The 22,027-nt window shown below is 40.4% G+C and overlaps 3 protein-coding genes across 5 annotated transcripts; 1 reads left to right on the top strand and 2 right to left on the bottom strand.

Annotated features, from left to right (window-relative positions):
• Window positions 1-794: 794 nt before the first annotated feature.
• On the bottom strand, window positions 795-13,552 carry LOC149725448 (myosin-1-like). The gene is made up of 42 exons (XM_089892456.1): window positions 13,400-13,552; window positions 13,020-13,147; window positions 12,657-12,755; window positions 11,978-12,121; window positions 11,524-11,680; window positions 11,326-11,353; window positions 10,995-11,094; window positions 10,805-10,906; window positions 10,689-10,752; window positions 10,533-10,631; window positions 10,137-10,240; window positions 9,839-9,977; window positions 9,433-9,581; window positions 9,151-9,270; window positions 8,894-9,064; window positions 8,551-8,730; window positions 8,130-8,262; window positions 7,839-7,924; window positions 7,580-7,785; window positions 7,252-7,512; window positions 6,844-7,099; window positions 6,575-6,656; window positions 6,271-6,431; window positions 5,778-5,954; window positions 5,394-5,630; window positions 5,192-5,335; window positions 4,985-5,122; window positions 4,691-4,798; window positions 4,306-4,431; window positions 4,095-4,214; window positions 3,787-3,983; window positions 3,437-3,620; window positions 3,133-3,298; window positions 2,958-3,061; window positions 2,747-2,883; window positions 2,360-2,552; window positions 2,198-2,290; window positions 1,874-2,110; window positions 1,499-1,669; window positions 1,199-1,399; window positions 979-1,126; window positions 795-855 (listed from the first exon to the last, which is right to left on the bottom strand). Exons 2-42 carry the CDS (start codon window positions 13,125-13,127, stop codon window positions 851-853), a joined length of 5,835 nt encoding a protein of 1,944 aa, XP_089748582.1. The 5' UTR covers window positions 13,128-13,147; window positions 13,400-13,552; the 3' UTR covers window positions 795-850.
• A 787-nt stretch (window positions 13,553-14,339) lies between these two features.
• LOC149725447 (uncharacterized) lies at window positions 14,340-16,324 on the top strand. The gene is made up of 4 exons (XM_089892526.1): window positions 14,340-15,335; window positions 15,391-15,501; window positions 15,726-15,798; window positions 15,854-16,324. The coding sequence occupies exons 1-4, from the start codon at window positions 14,629-14,631 to the stop codon at window positions 16,196-16,198; spliced, it is 1,236 nt and encodes a 411-aa protein (XP_089748652.1). The 5' UTR covers window positions 14,340-14,628; the 3' UTR covers window positions 16,199-16,324.
• LOC149725446 (uncharacterized) lies at window positions 16,261-21,266 on the bottom strand. Of its 3 annotated transcripts, XM_089892524.1 has the most exons (5): window positions 21,095-21,266; window positions 20,782-20,952; window positions 17,702-17,758; window positions 17,569-17,645; window positions 16,261-17,275 (listed from the first exon to the last, which is right to left on the bottom strand). In XM_089892524.1, exons 2-5 carry the CDS (start codon window positions 20,930-20,932, stop codon window positions 16,325-16,327), a joined length of 1,236 nt encoding a protein of 411 aa, XP_089748650.1. In that variant the 5' UTR covers window positions 20,933-20,952; window positions 21,095-21,266; the 3' UTR covers window positions 16,261-16,324. The 3 variants fall into 3 exon arrangements, with proteins under 3 accessions (XP_089748650.1, XP_089748649.1, XP_089748651.1); XM_089892523.1 differs by lacking the exon at window positions 21,095-21,266 and having other exon boundaries at window positions 20,782-21,071; XM_089892525.1 differs by lacking the exons at window positions 20,782-20,952; window positions 21,095-21,266 and adding an exon at window positions 17,886-20,732.
• Window positions 21,267-22,027: the final 761 nt, after the last annotated feature.

The raw sequence follows: 22,027 nt of genomic DNA, 5'->3' as shown, positions 1-22,027 counted from the left end.
ATAATGGATTCAAGGCTCGACGCTGCTACTATTGTGGGCGTATGTGTTCTTGGGCAAGACACTTAACGGCAATTGCTCCAACCCAGTGGTCACTAATGGGTTGTCTAAATTATCAGTTATATAGTAAAGTGGAGGAAGATGGGTCATCTTTAGCACATGATATCCAAACATCCTGATAGTGTTTTAAACAATTAACAACGGTCTTTGTAAGTCATGAAAATACGCTTTTAGAGTTCTGTGTATGTTCTTCGTTTTCTACTAAATGGGAAATAGAATGATAAGGTGTCCCATCTTCCCCCGACCTACTATATATAAAAAAATCCCCCCAAAAAATAATCACCAACAAAGTAACGTGCGTGGTAACTCGTATGCTGGCACGAGGTGTTAAACCCGTATGATAACGCCTGTCGTTGGCCCGCCACGCGGGGAAATAAGATACGTTCACTCACTTTTACTTCACTTATCACAACACAAGGTGTTTCTAAAACCTACGGCTGATCGTAACTTATGTAACCTCAACACACCTAAATCTAAATATCTGTTCACTGATAATCGAAGGAGTTTGGAATGTCAAGTTTGTTTGATATAAATTACGTTTCACCCTGTGTTTAATGTTTCAACAAAAACAATAAATCTTTGATTAAGAAACAACGTGTGCTGTCTCTATCCTACGTCATAATGCAACAAAGTGGTTCCAACATTAATGTGGCCGATACAAACAACTGACTACACTCCCTTCAGAGGTTACATTACAACCTGGCTGTTCTATCAAGTAAACTTCACTTCACACAAAATATTATGTTGTCGTGTATTAAACATCATGCACCACATGCGCCATCGAGCGGTGAGATTAATCTGCAAAGAAAATAAACAATTCAACGAGGATCCACTGAAATATTTTAAACATAAACGGGATGTCTGCGTAAGATATCGGTTTCTTAATAAACTTATCGCAAAACGCTCAACCCAACCTCCCACCTTTATAATTAGCAAACGACGTTCCATCTCGTGCTTTGGCTCGTAGTTTATTCAAAGATGACTCGGCAACTTCTGCTCTTTCCTCCGCGTCATCCAACTCGTGTTGTAACTTTCGATATTTAGCGAGGTTCAAGTTGGCCTGCTCCTCCTGCGTGTATGATGTCATGAAATGTAATGTGGGTATCTATGTTTGACATCATGATGACATCACAATACTTACTGTTTCCTCGCATTGACGTTTATATGTCTTTACTTTAACTTGCAACTTATCCACCAAGTCTTGCATCCGAACCAAGTTCTTTTTATCTTCATCGGCTTGGTACGTCACCTCCTTCATTCTACGCTCACTTTTACGCATCACTTTTGTTACTTCAACGCTGCGTCGTTGTTCGCTGTCGAGCTCGTTCTCCAGCTCGCGAACCTGGGTTAGGGGGAACAATGTTCAACATGATTACTCCAGTTATAACCACAAGCATCGCCCGGCACGCGGGGATAAATATAGTTTCACCCACAAACCCACCCTGGTTTCCAACTTATGAACTTGCTTCCTCCCTCCCTTCAAAGCAACTTGCTCAGCTTCGTCCAATCTCATTTGAAGATCTTTAATCGTTTGTTCCAAATTCTTCTTCATTCGTTCAAGATGAGACGACTGATCTTGTTCTTTCTTCAATTCCTCTGCCATCATGGCCGCCTGCGTGATATACAAGTTAATATCTACACATCACACTCATAGGCACCAACCACCCAACCCACCAACTTCCCCTAACCCACCCAACCACCCAACCCACCCAACCACCCAACCCACCCAACCCACTCAACCCCCCCTAACCCACCAACCCACCCAACCCAACCCCTATCCCACCCTACCCAACCCAACCCACCCTAAACCACTCACATCAATAATAGCTTTCTTAGCTTTCTCCTCTGCATGTCGTTGTTCCTCACTGAGTTCTTCTACCTCCCCTCTTATTTGAACGATCTCGGATTCTTGTTTCCGCTTCTGGTTGATCAGCGCCGTGTTTTGTGTGTGAAGTAAATTGGAACGTTCCGCAACTTCCATCAACTCGGCCTCGGCAGCTTTCCTTGCGCGCTCTGCTTGCTCCAACCCAGATCGCATCTCTTCTAACTCGCTCTATTAATTATGGAATGCAACGTGATGTGCTTTGTATACCATGGTGTATGTATATTATGACATCATCAACTATGACATCATACTCACCATTAACAAGTTAGCCCTTCGTTCAATAACGGAATGTTGTTCTTCAAGATCTTCGTTTCTACGAATCACCTCATCCAGTTGGATGTGCGTGTCCTGCATGCATGAATGGGTGTTACTTATTTATGGGAGTTAAAGCCATACGTGCAAAGCAATCACCCCAACCTTATTTGCAGCATGTCCCTCCTTAAGTTGTCGTATTGCATCTTGTGCTTGTCGGTTAGCGTGGCTGAGTTGAACCTCAAGGTCATTGATGTCGCTTTCCAACTTCTTCTTAACCCTCACGGCTTCCGAACGAGATTTACTTTCCGCATCCAATGTTGCTTGCATGGATTCCACAGAACGTTGCCCGCTTCGCCTGGGGGAGAGGGGGGGGGGGTTAGTTGGGTAAGCCAGTAATATTTAATTAATGGAGGATTGTTCCAACTAGTCAACCACAACTTAATAATGCAACCAAATAGAATACAAGCGTTACTGGATGTTTGAGATATTTTCTATATGGGTGAGATCCTTGAGGTGAGATCCCCCTTCACCCAAACCCCCCCCCCTCACCTTGTATTATCAATCTCTTCCTCTTTTTCATGAATCCTTCGTTCGAAATCCTGTTTAACTTGCGCCAACTCTACTTGTAGCCTTAGCACCTTGGACTCCTCGTTCTCGACGGCCCCTTCGGCTTCCTCTAACGCAGCCTGTGAGTGAGGGGGTTAAACACATCCCAGCTAACCATTGTGCGTCACCATCTAACATAAAACAGCCCACCCACCTGCAACTCCACCCTCTCATGCTCCAACGAACGTTTATATTTCTCCAACTCGTGAATGCTCTTCCCTCCTTCTCCCAACTGGTCGGTAATGTCCGATATTTCTTCTGTGGAATCAACAAGTTGCCAAACGTAACTTCAATCAATCTCATGCAATACCAACTTGTCCAACCCCCACCTTGTAAATTCTTATTCTCCCGTTTCACCGTCTCCAGCCCCTCAATCGATTCCTCGTAAGCGTTTTTCATCTTAAACAACTCCGTTGAAATACTCCGACACTCCTTCTGCGATTGTTCGAAGTCAACTTGGAGTTCCTCGTGTTTTTCCTTGTGTTCGGCAAGCACCTGGGTGGATGATTATGAGGTGTATAAACGAAGAAATGTTGGCGGCAATTTATTTATTCACCCATTATTGCATGGAAAGTCACATGATTAACTTTGGTAATAAATGTTGTTTGAAGTTGAGCAAACTTTTCCACCAACCTTATCAAAGTTTCGTTGCCTTTTATCCAAAGCTGCAGCCGCAGCGTTCGACTTCTCGAGGTCGACAACGACATCTTCCAGTTCGCTTTGTAAGCGAACTTTAGTTTTCTCCAAACTCGAAGCTTTGGCTTGAGCCGTCTCCACGGCTTCCTCTGCTTCTTGCAACCGGAACGCAAGTTTTTTTCTGAAGATTACAAACAAAATTATCGACGATCCAACATATTAAACAACGTAACTAAAAATACAAATAAAGGCAGTTTTATTGGGATATTGCAACTTTGTCAGCTTTATTCAACAAATGTTGGGTTGGAAACGTCCCATATTACATAACAAACATCGAGACCACTTACTTTGCTTCTTCCAACTCCTCAGTTCGTTGAATCGCATCCGTTTCATACTTCGTCCTCCATTGAGCGACTTCAGCGTTTGCTTTCGACAACGCTCGTTGTAATTCAACCTTGGCCTCTTGCTCCTCTTCGTGCTGTTCGCGCAACAAGTCGTTGTCGTGCCGCGCACCTTGTACCGCGTGTGCCAACGCGCTCTTTGCCTGGGTAGGAATCACATGTTACTCCCCACTAGGTGACGTACAAACATATACACCACAGTATCGCACATAGAGGCCACACCATAAACATTATGTTACAAACTCCCCACAAACCTTAGTTTCTTCCTCAAGTTGGTGTTTAAGTTCTTCCAGTTGTTGTTGCAATGAATTCCTTGTCCTCGTGTATTGGTTCATCAAGGATTCTTTTTCCTCAAGAAAGCGACTTAATTCACCCTGTATGACATCATCGTGTATTATGACATCATTGGAGTTATAACATGTGTCACACATGAAGTATTTACCCCAACCCCCCCCCCTAACCCACCTTCTCACTTGACAACCTCGCGTACTTAGCGTTCACTTCATTCAATTCCTTTTGTAACTGATCGTTCTTGCTGGTTGCTGAGGAAAGTTGATCTTCCAAGTTACGGGACATCTTCTCAAAGTTTAACTGGGAACAACAACAGTTATGAAACACCCCCTACACCCCCAACCCCTACACCCCCAACCCCTACACCCCCAACCCCTACACCCCCAACCCCTACACCCCCAACCCCTACACCCCCAACCCCTACACCCCCAACCCCTACAACCCCCAACCCCTACACCCCCAACCCCCAACCCCTAACACCCCCACCCCAACCCCCTAACACCCCCCACCCCTAACACCCCCCACCCTACATACCCCCCAACCCCTAACCCACCCCCACCTTATGTTTTGTAACAACTTCCACGTTAGATGAAAGGTCATCAATCTCCATCTTCATTTCACTTTTCTCTTTCTCTAACTTTTGCTTCACTCGTTGCAAGTTGTCAACCTAAAGTATGTTTAAAAGACAGTAGACCCAACCAAAGTATGTTTACACCACAGTACACCCAATCAAAGTATGTTTACACCACAGTAGACCCAATCAAAGTATGTTTACAACACAGTAGACCCAACCAAAGTACGTTTACACCACAGTAGACCCAATCAAGGTATGTTTAAAACACAGTGGACCCACCTGTTCACTAAGTTCAGCCAAGGTATCGGCGTTCTTCTTCCTAATCATTGATATCGAGGCATCGTGGGCGAGGTTCGATTCCTCAAACTCACGACGCAGTTTACTGAACTCGGATTCTCGACGTTTGTTCATTTCAATCTATCATGTATTATGACATCACACATCATGACATTACCCATCATGACATCACCCATTATGACATCACACCTGTGCAGACGTGGCACCCCCTGCTTCTTCCAATCTTTCGCTCAACTCTTCAAGTTCCCTTGATAATTCACCTCGTTGTTTCTCAACCTTCGCACGAACCGCGCGTTCAGCGTCCAATTCCTCTTCAAGTTCCTCTATGCGAGCCTGGGTGTATTGTTACGCAATAGTGACATCATAGTGACAACACAGCCCCCCCCCCCACCTGTAACTCCTTAATCTTGCGTTGTAGTTGATTGATCAAAGCTTCCCCGTCTTCAAGCTTAGTATGCAGTTGATTAAACTCAAACTCGCGTTTCTTAACTTTCTCCTCCAACCTCTGCTTGTCATTCTCGAGATCCATCACCGTTTCCTGCGTCAACCTGATGTCGCCCTCCTGTTTGCGCTTGGTACGTTCGAGCTCCATTCGTATTTTCTTCTCTTGTTCTAACGAGGCTTCGAGCTGGGACGTATAAGTGTTGTTATGTAATATATATAATGTTGATCCCCCATATCTTATATAATACACATTTTGGGAAGTAGAAACCTGGCCTATACCTCAGGCATGCTATAGAACCACACATAGAATATTAACCAAATAACAACTCACATCATCTACTTGTTGTTCCAATTTACTTTTATGTTTCGACAAACTGTTAACTTTATCTTCCTCCTGCTGAAGATCGTCTAAAGTTTGCTGGTGCGCCTCCTGGAGAGATTTCTTTTCTTTGTTTGAACGTTCCAGACTTTCCTCCAACGTTGAAACTTCTTCATTCAAGTTTTTAACCTTCAACAAACACATTAAGTTATCGAATATATAGGATATATTTATATGGGTGGCGATGGCAACCACATTATGTTTGGGTTAACATCAAAAATATGAATCCATTTCCAACTTGTACAACCCCTACAACCCAAGCTTTAAACCTTTCAATTAAGATAAGTCTGCACGAACAACCCAGAGGTTTACACAAACGAAATATAGGTGTTGACAAGAATATAATTCAACAAATAACAGAAAAAATTCTTATCCAGTGCAATGTTTTCCCACCTTTGCATCAACACACCCCCCCCACGCCCCCCCACACGCACCCCCCCCCCACCTTATTCTCAGTTGCGTGCTTCTCCTTTTCCACTTTAGCCAACGTCAACTCCAAATCATCGATATCTTTCTTCAACTCCGAACATTCATCTTCAAGTTTCCGTTTCTTTGACAAAATATCGTTGTTCGCTTCCTCCTCATCTTCCAAACGCTCCGATAAATCTAACGATTCAACAAAATATATGGTTTGTGGGAAAGGCGGCGAACATGAATTGTTGAAATTTACAGTCAGGAGCGTTTTACTCAACGGATCAAATATGTGAACATCATCATTTAGAGGTAGTCTGTAACTACAAACCACCCACCTTTAAGTTTGGATTCCATTTCAACTTTAGACTTGATAAGTTGGTCACATCTATCTTCAGCATCTTGAAGGTTTTCTTGTTCCTTTAAATTAACACAAAAAAAACATTTTGTTTAAACCCATTGGAAAAGTCACTAAAATACCAAAATCTACCAAGTTACTCTGTGTTTCTATGGATGCAAGCCCCAAACCCCCAACTCACAGCATTAAGTTAAAGCCCCAAACCCCCAACTCACAGCATTAAGTTAAAGCCCCAAACCCCCAACTTACAGCATTAAGTTGGAGCACAAGATCATTCTTGTCCTGAATCAACGAGACTTGCGAATCTTCCAACTCTTGCCTTCTTTTCTTCTCTCGTTCATAATTTTCCTCAAGGTCGGCTTTTTCTTTCTCTATTTGTTCCATCTCCTTGGCGTTCTCGGCCGATTTAAGAAGTGGTTTGATCTTAAACATCAATCGCATCCACACCCAGTTACGAACGGCGAGATACGCACGTATGTTTGCTTGGATCAACGAGCATGCTTGTCTAATGGAATGTTATGATTTATAATAAAATATAAGAATTTAGTTGAATGTGGAATTAAGAATACAAAAAATACAATTGCTTGAAACAAAACTAACTTAATTCCGGGGTTGGCCTGCCCACCCTGCCACCCCAGGTTTGGCGCTTATCCTTACTTTCGTTCCAACATCTTCTTAAACTCGACCCTCATCTGCTTTCCCCTCCCCCTCGATTGCATTCTCGTGATTATGATCGTCAACCTTTCATCTCTCATATCTTCTAGCGTTCCCAACATTCCAGCTTTGAAGAATATCTTAGTGTTGCCGAATCTATATTGCGCAACATCCAGTTCCAGTGATGCCATCAATTTTTCCGTGGCTTTCTTGCTGTCGAGGAATTGTCCGTCGGGGATCGATGCCGGGTTTAATATTCGATACCTAGGGTTGGTGATAACAGATGTTGTTAGAAAGTTTAAATATTCGAAATATGATATCCATGTTTTACCTTTGTTTAAACTCGGCGTAGAGGATTCTGCTCGGGAATCCTTTCCTGCAAATCCTAATTCCCTCCAACACACCGTTACACCTAAGTTGGTGCAATGTCAGCGCGTTGTCCAAATATCCCGGCTTTTTCATCTCGTTGGGAATAATGCAACGCACGAAGTGTGGTTGAGTGGAACGGAGGTTCGTCATCAAACGGTTCAATGATTCCTAAATAATGGACATTGTTATGTATGTTATAATGATGTGTGATGTCATAATACCCGATGTAACGACGACACGGTTTGAAACGAACCCCCTTTCTGTCTCCGACCCCCTCCCTTGCCTGACGACTTCTTGTTCGCCATCGCTGTGGGACAAACAACAACAACAACTTGTTTATCATTGCCATCATATTGCAATAAACAATGCAACAGATGTTCATCCTTTACAAAAACCATTTACTCGACAATTACTTTCACACTTGACTACGTGAGTGTTTTTGTGGTTGGCTGACCATTGAGACAGCAACCCCCAACACCCCCCAACCCCAACAACCCCCGCCACACCCCTACCTTCCTCCGGAGATACATAACTCTCCCATATCATTGCCAACACCTTCAGCGACGACTTTTTATAAAGCGCAACGACCGAGTTATTCAGCGGATCCTTGTTTTTCTCCAACCAACCACTGATGTTGTAACCAACCTGGTAACGTGGTGTGTTAACACTGATGTTGCAATCATGTTGTTACAGCCAATCCATGCATATACACTATGTTGGTTACAACCCAAACGGTGATGTATCGTCCAACGAATGTCGTCACAAGCGGAATCTCCCAAACAACTAACATCATCAGTCTGTTATGCCAACGTTGTATTTACATAAATAATTATCTTTCTAGCTTATTTATGCTGCTGTAACAGAGTTATTTGTTTCACATACAACATACTCACTGTCGTTATGTTTAATCATAATATTGCGCAACCAACTTACGATTCCAGCGTAATGAATAAGCTCGAAATGAGCTTCGAACTTCCTCTTTATCTGCGGTCGAGGCTTGATGAAGTTGTTGGATTTCCCAAGATGGTTCATGTAAAGTTTCTCTTTAAACGTTAGATCGGTAGCTTTGGGAAACATACATTCCTCCTCAAGGATGGACATGATGCCTAGGGGCTGAGGGTGGGTTGTATTAATATATAATATGAATACTTTGGGTGAGGTCCGATATAGACTTAAAACATGCGTCGTATTTCTTTTGCAATCAAAGAGATCAAAACAAGCTTATGTATGAAGAAACACAAAATTATGTTTCAATAGAATTATATGTTATCCTAACTTTTTCAATAAGTTCGATACAAGCTTGAAGATCGAGACCAAAATCGATGAAAACCCAATCAATTCCCTCCCGCTTGTATTCTTCTTGTTCCAATACGAACATGTGATGATTGAAGAATTGTTGAAGCTTTTCGTTCGTGAAGTTAATACACAGTTGCTCGAAGCTGTTGAACTATATATGGTTTCTATGGTTATTATTGTTGGTAACTAAACAAACCCACATTATATTGACACCTATTATACAACAACAGAACTCACATCAAATATTTCAAACCCAGCGATATCGAGGACGCCGATGAAGAAACTTCGTGGCAACCTCGTGCTTAATGTTTCGTTGATTCGTTTCACCAACCAGTTGAATAGCTTCTCGTAAACCGCCTAATATAAATATATAGGTCGGTTAGGGTAGGTTGGTATGGATGTGTTATGGGTGGCTACATTAAATGTATCAACACCCTAGTTTTAAACTTAAACCAGCTTTTACTCTGGTGTTACGTGTCTATACAAACAAGCAGAGTCCTTCAACCATCACTTCATCACCTTGGACAGCGCACCAGTGGAGTAGTAGCATTGTTGCACGGTTTGTCCTTTAGTAACGTAATCGTTTCCAACTCTAACCCTCGGTGAAAGGATGGATTTCACGAATTCTGCGGAATTTATCCCGAGCAGGTAGGTCACTTTATCGGCATCTAGTGTTTGTGAAGATTAAACAAAGTTTAGACGAATTTTTTATACGAGACGGCGAGACGCCAATGAAGACAATCATTCAAACATTGGGTATTTTTCAACAATATTTTAAAATTTTTATAAAGAGAGGTTAAAATAAACATTACACAAGCCAAATGAAACCTCTTGCATCCAGGAATATTACATAACACTGTTACTATCCACCAAGTTACACGAATATCATGACAAAACAACCAGAACCCCCCAAACATCAACGGACCTTCCGTTCCATCGGCTTCCGCTTGCTCCTCACGGGGTTTTTGTTTGAACTTCATGTTTCCCGTGTGCATAATCGAGCCCATGATGCGATAAATCCCGTTCTTCTCGTCTTGCGAGAAACCCAGCACGTCAAACGCTGTCTGTATAGTGGGTTAGCATGGGGTGTGTGCTATCATGTATGTTATGAACACAGTATTAAGTGTATGAACCATGTTACCCTCGCACCCTTCACCCAATAACCACAGTATGGTTTGTCCCCAATACCCCCCAAACCCCTTAAACCCCCAACACCAACTTACGTCCGTAGCATTCAACTCATCGGCATCGTCGATGCTCGCCACTGCCACGTCACCTTGCGACATGTATTTGTAATCGTACGGATCGGTCGTTATCAGAAGGTTCTCTGGAATAATGGGGTTGGTATGATGTCACAATGAGGTTGGTATGATGTCACAATGGGGTTGGTATGATGTCACAATGGGGTTGGTATGATGTCACAATGAGGTTGGTATGATGTCACAATGGGGTTGGTATGATGTCACAATGGGGTTGGTATGATGTCACAATGGGGTTGGTATGATGTCACAATACAATGTTAATTTATCTTAAATACGATATCGAAGATCAAATTAATTAAAACAACAAAAAGAAGGAATTAGTAGCAAAACGACGGTCGTTAAAACCAACACCCTCACCCAGCAGTTCGGGTTTAGCTCCCGATATAATTTGGTAGAAAATATGGAACCCTCGTTCGCCTGGTTGTTGAAAGATAACGCGCGATTTCTCCAGTAGGTCTGTATGATGTCATTAGTATTACTATGACGTCACACACATTATGACATCATACTTACATGTCTCTATATCACCAGAAGCGAGCTTCCCTGTTGTTCCAAAATGAATCCGAATAAATTTGCCCTGAAACAACAACCATGAACGAACATCAACAACCGTTACAAACCAAACTCACAAATCTCGATGAATTATCGTTTCTTATCGTCTTGGCGTTACCGAAAGCTTCCATGGCTGGGTTGGCTTGGATGATTTGGTCTTCAAGCGTGCCTTTAGTACTCTATATATAAGATGTCTATGTTATAGTATATGATATCTATGTTATAATATAAGATATCCATGTTATACCCCCCATAGAAACAATATACCTTCCCATCTTCCACCTTTGCGTCACCCAAGGCAGCAACCGTAGCAAAATATTGAATCACTCGTTTCGTGTTCACTGTTTTCCCTGCCCCCGATTCACCTCTGTGATGTCATAATCAATTCAATTACATCACAATTAACTCAATAACATCCTTTCCCGTCTTATGAAACTTATTTTAATTTAAAATTGGTAGAATTAGAGTTAGGGCAAACGCGATATTTAGTTTTTTGCGTTTAAATTCATTATTTTAGCAGCTGCGCCATCGACCTTAATTAACATGAATTGTTTTTTACATCAATCATAGTTTACATGGTTGCATCAGTTTAACTTACGTGATGAGCATAGATTGATTTTCGCGATCTGCAAAACAAACATCCGGTTACAAAGATATGTTGGATAGTGCAAAGGATTGTTCTCACATCCGTGTATTTATGTTCGAATGTTTAGATAAATATTGTATGAAATATAAACAGATCTTATAACAGAATGTGACAAGTATACATTCAACATATATTCAAACAACAACTTACTTCGCAACATATCATTATAAGCATTATCAGCGATGGAGAAAATATGGGGCGGCATCTCCGCTCTTCGTTTCCCTTTATAGCAACCCACAACGTATGTTTCGTAGACAGGGAGGAGTTTGTACGGGTTGATCGTGACACAGAACAAACCAGAGTAGGTCTGCGGGAGATATCTAAAGTTAACTAACCTATAAATGATTCATGTATGATTTCTCATCAACTCTATGTTGAAGATTCTTTACCATGTGTTCTATGGCCCATTACCCCAACACCCAGGGTGCCGCATGAACCTCACCAAATGTTGAAGCTTGTTGTTCCCCGAAGGTAAGGTGACAAGGGCTTTATTGGTCATGGATGAGAGATCTTCCCTTGACAGCTCGGTCAAGGTTAGATACTACCAGTTATCGTCCACATAGAAACAACATACATAAAACAAGAAACAATAAACACAACTTACATAAATGAGAAACTTTTCGTATCTTAGTTTGAGGTTATTAAGCACAGATGGTTCGTTAAGATACGTCATGTTCGCCATGTCTTCAATGAGGGTGAACTTGGGAGGGTTTTGTTCATCGATGTTGTCTTCTTTAACATGAACTTCCTGCATTTCATGCTTTTATAAAGTAATGCTGACGTTGCTACAAAGGTATAATGTAATGTTGAAATCAATCAACGTTTTTGGCAGATGGCAGGAAAATGTTGGTGAAATAAAATTAACATTTTTACCAGAAGATTAATTCTGGTCAAATAAACAATATAAATTTAATAATTAGTTGTTTAAAACAGATGGATTGTATAAAGACAGTTCTTATCAATCACCCACATATTGGTGTTATCATAAACACTCAACATTCGGTGATTACTTGATGTTTAGCAGACGTTGGATGGTTATCTGTTGTGGCACGCATAGAGTGGTGTGTTTGGTTGATATGTATGTGGGGAGGGAATGTTGGCTACTGCATGTTAAGGGGCGGTACAGACTTTGTGATTGAATTAAAGCAAGTTAATTGGTTATAAATATTTTGTAACAGTTGGGGGCGATGGGGTAAAGTTGTATGCACTGAATTTATAAACAAACACCGCGCAGCATTGTTACAAAACAAACCAACAACATATAATCATGTCATGTGACTTACGTCCCCATTTTCCGCAAGAACGAGTTTGCAATCTTTTTTGTCGGAAGGTCCAATAATTTCCCCTTTGCGATAAACTACCTTTTTACACGGAATCCATACCTGTGATGTCATAATGATTATTTTGGTGTCATAATACAACGTGTGATGTCATAAGACAACGTGTGATGTCATAAGACAACGTGTGATATCATAATATAATGTGTGATGTCATAATACAATGTGTGAATCATGTGATGTCATAAAACTAACAAAATTAAAACAACAAATTATTCTGTTATTACCAGACACAGTTAAACCTTGGAATAATCAGCGATAATTAATGCATTGACACCACGAACAATTATACCACACGGACACACTCACCGCTTTCTTCCCCACGAAAGGTTGCGATTGAATCTCCATCATATCTTTGGGGTCTAACCTTAGATAACACGCTGCAGCTTTTGCTTGACTTGGATCCCAGGCCGCCATGGTAGATTTTTCACAGCAAACTAAATCAAACAATGTTTTATAAATTGGGTTGCCATTTATTGCATTGACACAACATGGTGTATTTGTTGCTTTGAATACAAAAGTGAAAACTAAATTTAAACCAAGAGAAAGAAACTAACAGCAAACGACAGTCGTTAACACAATAAACATTGTTAAGCGAGGATTAAACCAACATATATTGAACGTACAGTAAACAAAATATTAAAATCTTGCATAATATACAGTAGACAAACCATTATGACATCACAAACCTGTATCTTGTTAAACAATGCTTTGCAACTGTCTTCCACAATATGTGACATCACAATGCTTGACACCATTATATAGCGAGGATTGTCACTGATAAGATACAACCTCCACTTATATGGTGACACTGCTATGTATGATGTCATAATACCTATTATAAGAACACAACCAAACCTATTATTACATAAACTTATGAAGTGGCGTTGAATTTACAAAATTTCAAGGGTCGAACGGGTCAATTGCAAAAAGTAGAACTGTAGTTTTGTTGGAATATTTTAATCATGAATTGCTTTTACAATTTCAAGGGGGGTTGCTGCAACCTTTGCAAAATACTCTGGGTTAAGCTTGCAAACCACTCTATATGGTTATATACGTATTGTTACATACATTATGTTTTACACGTACATACAATAAACATTTACATAAACTACAAATGAGACTATTATGTTAATTATAATCTTAATTTGGGATTTTATAAGTGACTTATCCATGGTTGCCACTCCCATTTGTATATATTATATGTGGATAATCATAAGAAACAATCACGAAATTAAACTATTACACACATAAAAAGTTAAATAAATTATGCGTTAAAATGTATTAGGTCAGTTACACTTGTAATAATGGAGTGTGAAGCGAATGTAAATAAACAACAAAATACTTCAAGTTTAGTTGTTTCCATACAATTGTCGCCGTTTGTCAGTGACGTGACGACGTTCATTGTTGCGTTAATTATCACCTACTATGACATCACAGCTTTATCGCGAAAAACAATCAAAATTCGCGCGAAAGAAAAAAGTTTTGTTTGTTGTTTGTAGCAACTGCAAGAGGGCGCTAAAGATTAAACACAAATTTTATCGATTTACCGGGGAGTTAGATATAAATTATTCACATTTGCGAATGGCTGGGTATTATGAACCTTCGTGTGCAGAGCAGCTGTGTAGTTGGTTTATCAGCAGGTCGGGAGGTCTGTCGTTTATCTTTAGTGCGTTATAACGACTGTCGTGTAAGTTACTTCTACTTCCTACAAAGTTTACCAGAAACTTAAAGATGGTTTAACAGCCACGTTTGTAAACAATGTTGTTTTTTTATTTTATCTGCGTGTTTTAACGACTATCGTTTAGTCGCTATATTCTGTCCTTTCGTTATATGATCTTTGTTTTTCGCCACCATAATCTCAACAATTCTATAAAGTTATTAATATTTTACAGTTTTAAGTTGTTTAGGTTTAATAATGGAAAACACCAAACCAAGATGGCGACGTCTACCTCGACCATCCAGTTCGAACTTGAAACAAATGTTCAAGTCAGTTTGTAAAACCGACGATAAAACATTGACGCCAAGGTTCAAGGAAATATCGCGTTCGCCCAATATTACGTATAGAAGGAAGAAAAGAACCAAGCATTATGACGCCACTGAAACATCGGTGAACCAATATGACGTTATAGATACAAAATCCGTCATGCAGAACTCTCCTCAAGTCACGTGTGTTAAACCAACCAATCAAAAGTTGCCTAAACCTCGACTGCCACCATGCGGTAGCCCTGCATCGATAATAACCACCGATAGTGGTCGCATCTCTCTTGAAAGGTCACCCGAGGTCACCTGTCAATCACACCAAGTACCATTATCTACATATTATGACGTCATAGATGGAAAACAGACCACCGAAAGAGCGCGTCGCGTTCTATTAAAAGAAACAACTAATTCTAAAATACCAAAGTCATCTTGCACTTATGACGTCACAGACACAAGATTCCAGTATCCCGATAAGTTATCGTCTGTGACGTCACACACAGAGACAATAGAAGTTTGTGACAATGGAACAGAGGATCATTATGACGAACAATGCGACATGGATTCATCTGTTTGCAGCTTGGTGTCGCTAGTAAGCGAGTCTACGTCAGAACATAGAAATAATATAAAACCGGATGTGAGGAGGTTAGTCACGTGGTGTGTGTGGTAATGACGTGATGATGACGTAATTATGACGTAGGAGATCACCTGGTTGGACGAGGAATCGATCTTTCTTCCTCAGGATGACGGAGAACAGGAGGAAGCAACACAAGAGGGCGTGGGAGAGCACCAAGTCGTTGACAAATGAAAGGTTGGTGACGTCATATATTAAAGATGTAAATATAGTACAGTAGGGACATCGGGGTAAGATGGGTAGTGTTAACACATAATATTCCATATTTACCGATCGTGTTTTAACAATTACCAACTCTCTTTTGGAGTCGTGAGGATACGGTTTAATAATTCTGTAAATATTCTTTGTTTGCAACCAAATGTGACGATAAACCATGTCCCATCTTACCCCTTACATCGTAGATTTCCTGTGATATCGAAGAACGAACAACTTGCCAATGAGATGGAAGAACTACGTCACATCATTGAAATGCAGGTAATGACGTCATATACACGTCACGTATTAAGTCACTACTCGTTACATCACACAGGAATCTGAAATTGAATTGTTACAAGCGGAAGTCAAGACGACACGTCATAATAACGACGATTGTTCAAACAATGAGGTGACTATGACGCAACTACAACGTGATCAATCCAACCAATCAACGACGAGCAACATAGAAACCAAGCTTACCTCCGAATCCGCACGGTGGAGCAACATAGCAACCGCGTCAACGCAAACCGAACAAACGTCACGTCACAATAACTTCAGATATTACGTGAAACGTAGCATTGTCTACGTCATACCAACCTTTCTATTGTATCAAACAATCATCAATAATGACGTCATAAACCTGTTTAACAATCATCGATTGTTCTTTAACAATGAATAGTGACGTAACAGTGAAACTTCTTCAAATAAATAATCATTCAACTGTGACGTAATAATCATTGCTTGGTGGTGACACTATGACGTCACAATTAACATTTATTACGAAATAAAAATTTTGATCACGTGATCAGTATGTTGAAGTAATGGCGGGAAAATATGATTGCGGGTATGACGTCACAATACTAGCATTGTTGTCACGTGACTGGGGGGACGAATCGGAATCGCTTCTCGTCCCTTCGAAACTTTCAAATATTTGTTTGTTGGAGGGACTTATTGAACCGTTTAGTGACGTAATTGATGACGTAGTGGATGACGATGATACGTCATCACGTTCATGCATCGTCTTACTGAACACATTATCAACGCTGAGAGCTTTTGATAGTGGCGTCCTTCGTGGGGTGGCGGGGGGGTTGAAACCACCCACCACAGCGTTACGTCGTCGCCGTCGCGGTTCGTCGCTGACTTCGCTTTCCTCTGTCTCAACTTCCGGGATTCGTGGAATATTCCGCGTCACCTCGTCGATCCGGTCATCATCCCTCGAGTAGAAGTCCTTGGAATACTTGATGAGTCCGCTTGCTAGAGATTGTCGTCTCAATGTATTAGCGAGGCTGGTAACGACATTATGCGGGCTGTGACGCCATGTATCGCATGCGCACGAGTTCGAATTCAACACCGGTATCTTATCCTGGATCCTGTATGAAAACTTTCGCCGCTGACTGCTAGATGGCGATCGAGGGCTTCTCTTTGAAAACTCCCGCCACAAATCCTCAAACACCTCACCCGCTTCATACATCGACTCTTTTACCGATATTTCGCGGAAGATATGGCACCTCAAGTCCCGCGCACGCTCCCTTCCTTCCTCGATGCTAATAATCCGCTCATGGTCCGCCAGATCCGATTTATTCCCGACCAAACCCCAGCAAGGCGTGAAACTTAACCGAGATTTCGAATGTGCGTAACTCGCGACGAACTTCAATCGATCGAGTTCCACGAAACTATACTTGTCTGTTACGTCGTAGACGAATATAAAAGCTTCGCCCCATCGACATTTATCCTCCAACGCTAAAGATTCTTCGTCCTATAAACACAATGGTGAATAAATGTAACTTATTTATCCTCGCATGGCGGGGGGGCGACAGTTGTTATAACACTGGTGTTCTGTTCTATACACCTTGTGCCAGCTTTATGACTGACAATTTAGACAACCCATTAGTGATCACTGGGCTGGGGCCACATTTGTTGAATTTTCTGCACACCAACAATGGTAGCAGCATCAAGCCTTGAACCCATATTCTGCTGGTCTAGAGGCAGACGCGCTAACCAGTGTGACGTCACAATACAATAATATACACGATTACACGTCACAACCACCTGTTGACCAGCAGTGTCCATTATTTCAAAGTTCACGACCTCGTCGTCAACCACCGCTGTGTGGCGGTAGATAGTTTCTAAACAAGGATGTTTGTTACGTCATAATACAAACAATATATTATGTCATAATTACCTAGATTTGGGTCGTAGTCGCCGATGAATCGCTTTGTTACGAATCGAACCGCCATCGCTGTAAAAGGGGAAGTAAAAGATTAAACAGAGGTTGGTTGTTAACACACGTTATAGGTTTAGTCGTGTTTATAATTGTTGAACTACAAAAGTGCAAACAAACATAGTTAGCGAAATACTTGGCTTACCTATGTCACACCAAAGTTCTCTAAACCGTATTTTAGTGCAACATGTTTAGACAATTAAACATAATTAACTTTAATTATTTCAGTGTAAAGTTGCAAAGATAATTCGATTTTCTTTGTACAACTATGCAAACACAAGGATTATATTCGTACATTCCTGCGGTGAGCTGATATTTGCAACCAAGGGTCACAATCTAAATCTAGAATCTTCCACGCTCTGGTGTAAATGCTACTTATTGTTGGTAAACAAAGGAGACAATAGCTGCATTATGACGTCACAGTGGCATCGTAAGCCGTGATTCTTAAGGTGATCCCATGACGTCATAATAACATAACCTAATTTATTTAAATTTTCAAATACGATATCAAAAATCAAATTATTTAAAACGACGAAGAGAATCAGCAACAAATCGACCGTCGTTAAACATGCTACTTGTAAATAAACATTAAAAATGTTACTTGTGACACACGAAGAACACCAGGTCAAAACCGTGGCTGGTAAACCTAACACACACATAGAAGTTTAGGCAGATAATATTGTACATTGTTATGACGTAAACACCCCAAACACCAACTTTCCCACTTAACCAATATTTAATTGACACCATACGTCACAGCTACGTCACAATCCTGTCAACTTTACCGCGATAATTAAGTTTCGTTGTTTCGTCATAAACATATCGACACTAGCGAACACTCGCTATTATGACGTTGATGTTATCGACAATGGAAGTTAATGGACACGTGATCACTAATTATTCTGACCTTTCGTGACGTAATGAACCAAAGTAGGTTTTAATTAATAGTTGATGCGGCCAAAGTGTTTGGGCAACCATAGTTGGGTAAATGGTTCTCCACATGGCTGGTAATATAGACAACCTATTAGTGACCACTGGGTTGGAGCGATTGGAGCCACAGCGAACCAGGGACATCGTGTTTATGGTGGGGAGAAAGTGACATCACAGAGGCTTGTATTAAGCTCACAATCGGCTTTATTTGGTAACAATCACTCAAACAATGGGTTTTACACGGAAAAAATCACTTCAACAATGCCCATTATCACGCATGAGGGAATTAACCAAAACAACGGTTTCAGATTTCCATTGATTGCCTAACAAGATCGTTTGTGACGTAATAAGTTGTAATATGAAGCTCGAGTCAATATTGAAACCTCATAATCGCTACGCGGTTGCCGCGATTTCACATTCCTTCTACTAATCGATTGTGACGTCATAATATTAGAATTGCCGCGGATACTACAACAATCGTGCAAAACACTCTCCCATTGTTACAGGTTTATATTTTAAACCATATATATTACTGTGGGGCAAGATACCATTAGTACATAATATCCCATGTTTCCCGATCGTGTTTTAACATTAACAACCGTTTATGGGAGTCTTGAGGATGCGGTTTTATAAATCTGTGAAGATTATTTGTTTACTATCAAAATAACCTACTATGACGTAACCTCAAAGTCAACGATGCGTATAATCCACACCACGTGACTTGTAATCCAAATTAATCTCATGCTCACCTGTCAATCAAAATATCGAAGAGAAAATCTTTGATTGTCATTTCGATCATGTATTATGACGTCATAATGCACATGATGAACAATTGATGTCGCGATTCAAACGCGTCGACACCATTGTCATATCACGACAACATGTTTGTGACGTCATGATGTAATGAACGTTATTTGAGAAACTTGAAATTCGAGACTTTGGATTGTCGTTAATACAAGCGATTATGACGTCATAAACCACTAAACAAGCAAAACGCGCGATAGCGAAACCATTTTTTTTGAAAATTTATTTAAACTTTTGATTTTTTGAAAAGATTTAAAAATTTGCCGTCTCGTTCAACTCATTGTTACGTAGATAAATAAATAAAGTTGTTTGTGACATCACAGATCAACCGCCTGACTTAGTTTGTGACGTTACAGGATATCATTGTTACGCTTGTACATGTTACGCGTTTTAACTTTGTATCGAACGAGGAAGACGCGAAAAGTCTTCGTTTAAATACTTGCGGGGAACTTTGCGAGGAACTAATTTCCGAAATTTTAAGCGAAAACTGAAATTAAATTCAAAGTTTTTGGAATTTTGTTCAAAGTACAGACTACTGAATACAGTGATACACAATGATATGGGGTTATTCAACCCTGTGTTTTCAACTAAACGTATATTGGGTTCGGCGGCCACGCTTTCGCTATTTCGTATTCGAAGAAATTATGTGTTTTTGCGCAAACATTGACAAAATAACTTTCGATATATTCACCCGCGGATGAATCAAACCGCTATAATAGCGCATGGCGCCGTGTTGTCGATCCAACATTGTAACTACATAATATGTCTTCTACTTAAACATCACTTGTAGTAAAACCTCGAACCAACTCCGCAACTTGAGACACAACGACACGTGTTTACGAACAATCGCTAACATCACGTGATTCAAAGGTTTGATTTCAAATTAAATCGCGTCAAACGCGACTTTTTGACGAACTTGCGACGGTTTCATTATTATCTCATAATATATGATTGTATACGTCATAATGACAAGATAATTTGGCGCTAAAATTATGTCAATTAGCCAAATAAGGTCACGTGGGTAAAATTCCAAGTATTTAATTGGCTCACCGCAAACACGTGACACACCTTCATTGTTTCATAACAAACGTGATAGTGCGGGCGTGAAATCGCACTGTGACGTCATATTAGACCTAACAAAGACAAGTTGCTAACGTAATAAAGTCGATGCAAACGGGAAGTGACGACAGAATCAAAGTTTAAATACCCCTATGACGTCATCAATGGAGATACGGTGGTTAAGTTTGTTAAGCTAATATGACGTCATACAGGCCAGACAAGCGCGATTATAAGAAAACAAAGTTCACCTGTTTTACCGACGCCACCAGCTCCCAGCACCACAACACGGATAGACCTCGGAAAACTTTGTGAAGATAAACTTCGACGAATGGAGTTGGGGCGAGGTAAGTTGGCTAGGGCGGAACTTACAGAGATGGCTCGTCCACGTTGAATGTTCATGTTTCAACTAAACTTTGCATCTATTGAGATATAAACCGAGTGATAAACTGTCGCCGTAGGCACAAACTAACAACGCTTTAAATGACTAACTGACAAAGTCTGTCCATCACAATAATAAACTACCATAAAGTTACAAACCATGCAATACTGACACACACTTACTGTGTGCAAACACCTTGCCACACCTGCTACCAAATAAATCCCACACTACTGCCAAAGCCGCCGCATCACGACAGTTCTGCCTTTTTCTCAAATTTCGATTTACAGCCAAAATTTCAAAGCGTAATTATTGGTCCAATTACTTTGCGCGTCGTTGCAACAAAATGAAACAATTCTAATGATTGACAATGGGCGGGAACATAAAATAGTTTTCTGAAAAACACCCGTTTAAAGTGATTTAAATACTTAATCAAAATATCTCTTTGAAGTAAATTTCGAACACAGCTTGTTTACGTTGTTAAGTTTTATTAAATATTTAATAAATTTTGTACGAACTAAATTAATAGCTTCACTCAATACTACCTAAAATCATATTTGAGACTTTCTCACGAATTTGAGCCTCTAGGTTCACTTAATAATATATCCACATATATCCTTTAATCATTTTCAACGTGGGTGTCATATAGTTAATGTATTTATTTTAATATCTGCAGATTTAAAACTATTTTAAACAAGATTTGAATATTCTTTCAGCAACCAGGCGTTAAATCCAATATTACGTAACAAACAATATTGTGATGAATGACATGCGACATAAAGTGGATTGTGATGTCATATTCACAACCATAACCGTGCCTTGCCATTGGTTGAATGAAATTTAAATCAAAACAAAATCGAAACTTTGCGCGTTTTCATTTCGACACGTGTTCATAAACACAAAAACCTATTTATTACCTTCATAAATAAACAAACAACATGCGTTTCAACTTATGCGCGATTCCAACTTTCCATTATGATGTCATAACGCGATTGACAATTTAGCTTAACAGCGACTTCTCGCGTACATCGTTTCAACGACATTTTTACCACTAGTTGCCGCCGTACACAATATTTAAACAAGGCTTTGGGGAGCGAATAAGCTTGTTACTTTCTAAC

The sequence above is a fragment of the Ciona robusta genome, chromosome 14 (assembly GCF_009617815.1).
Source record: "Ciona robusta chromosome 14, ASM961781v2".
Lineage (NCBI taxonomy): Eukaryota > Metazoa > Chordata > Ascidiacea > Phlebobranchia > Cionidae > Ciona > Ciona robusta.
This window is presented reverse-complemented; position numbering and strand designations above follow the sequence as displayed.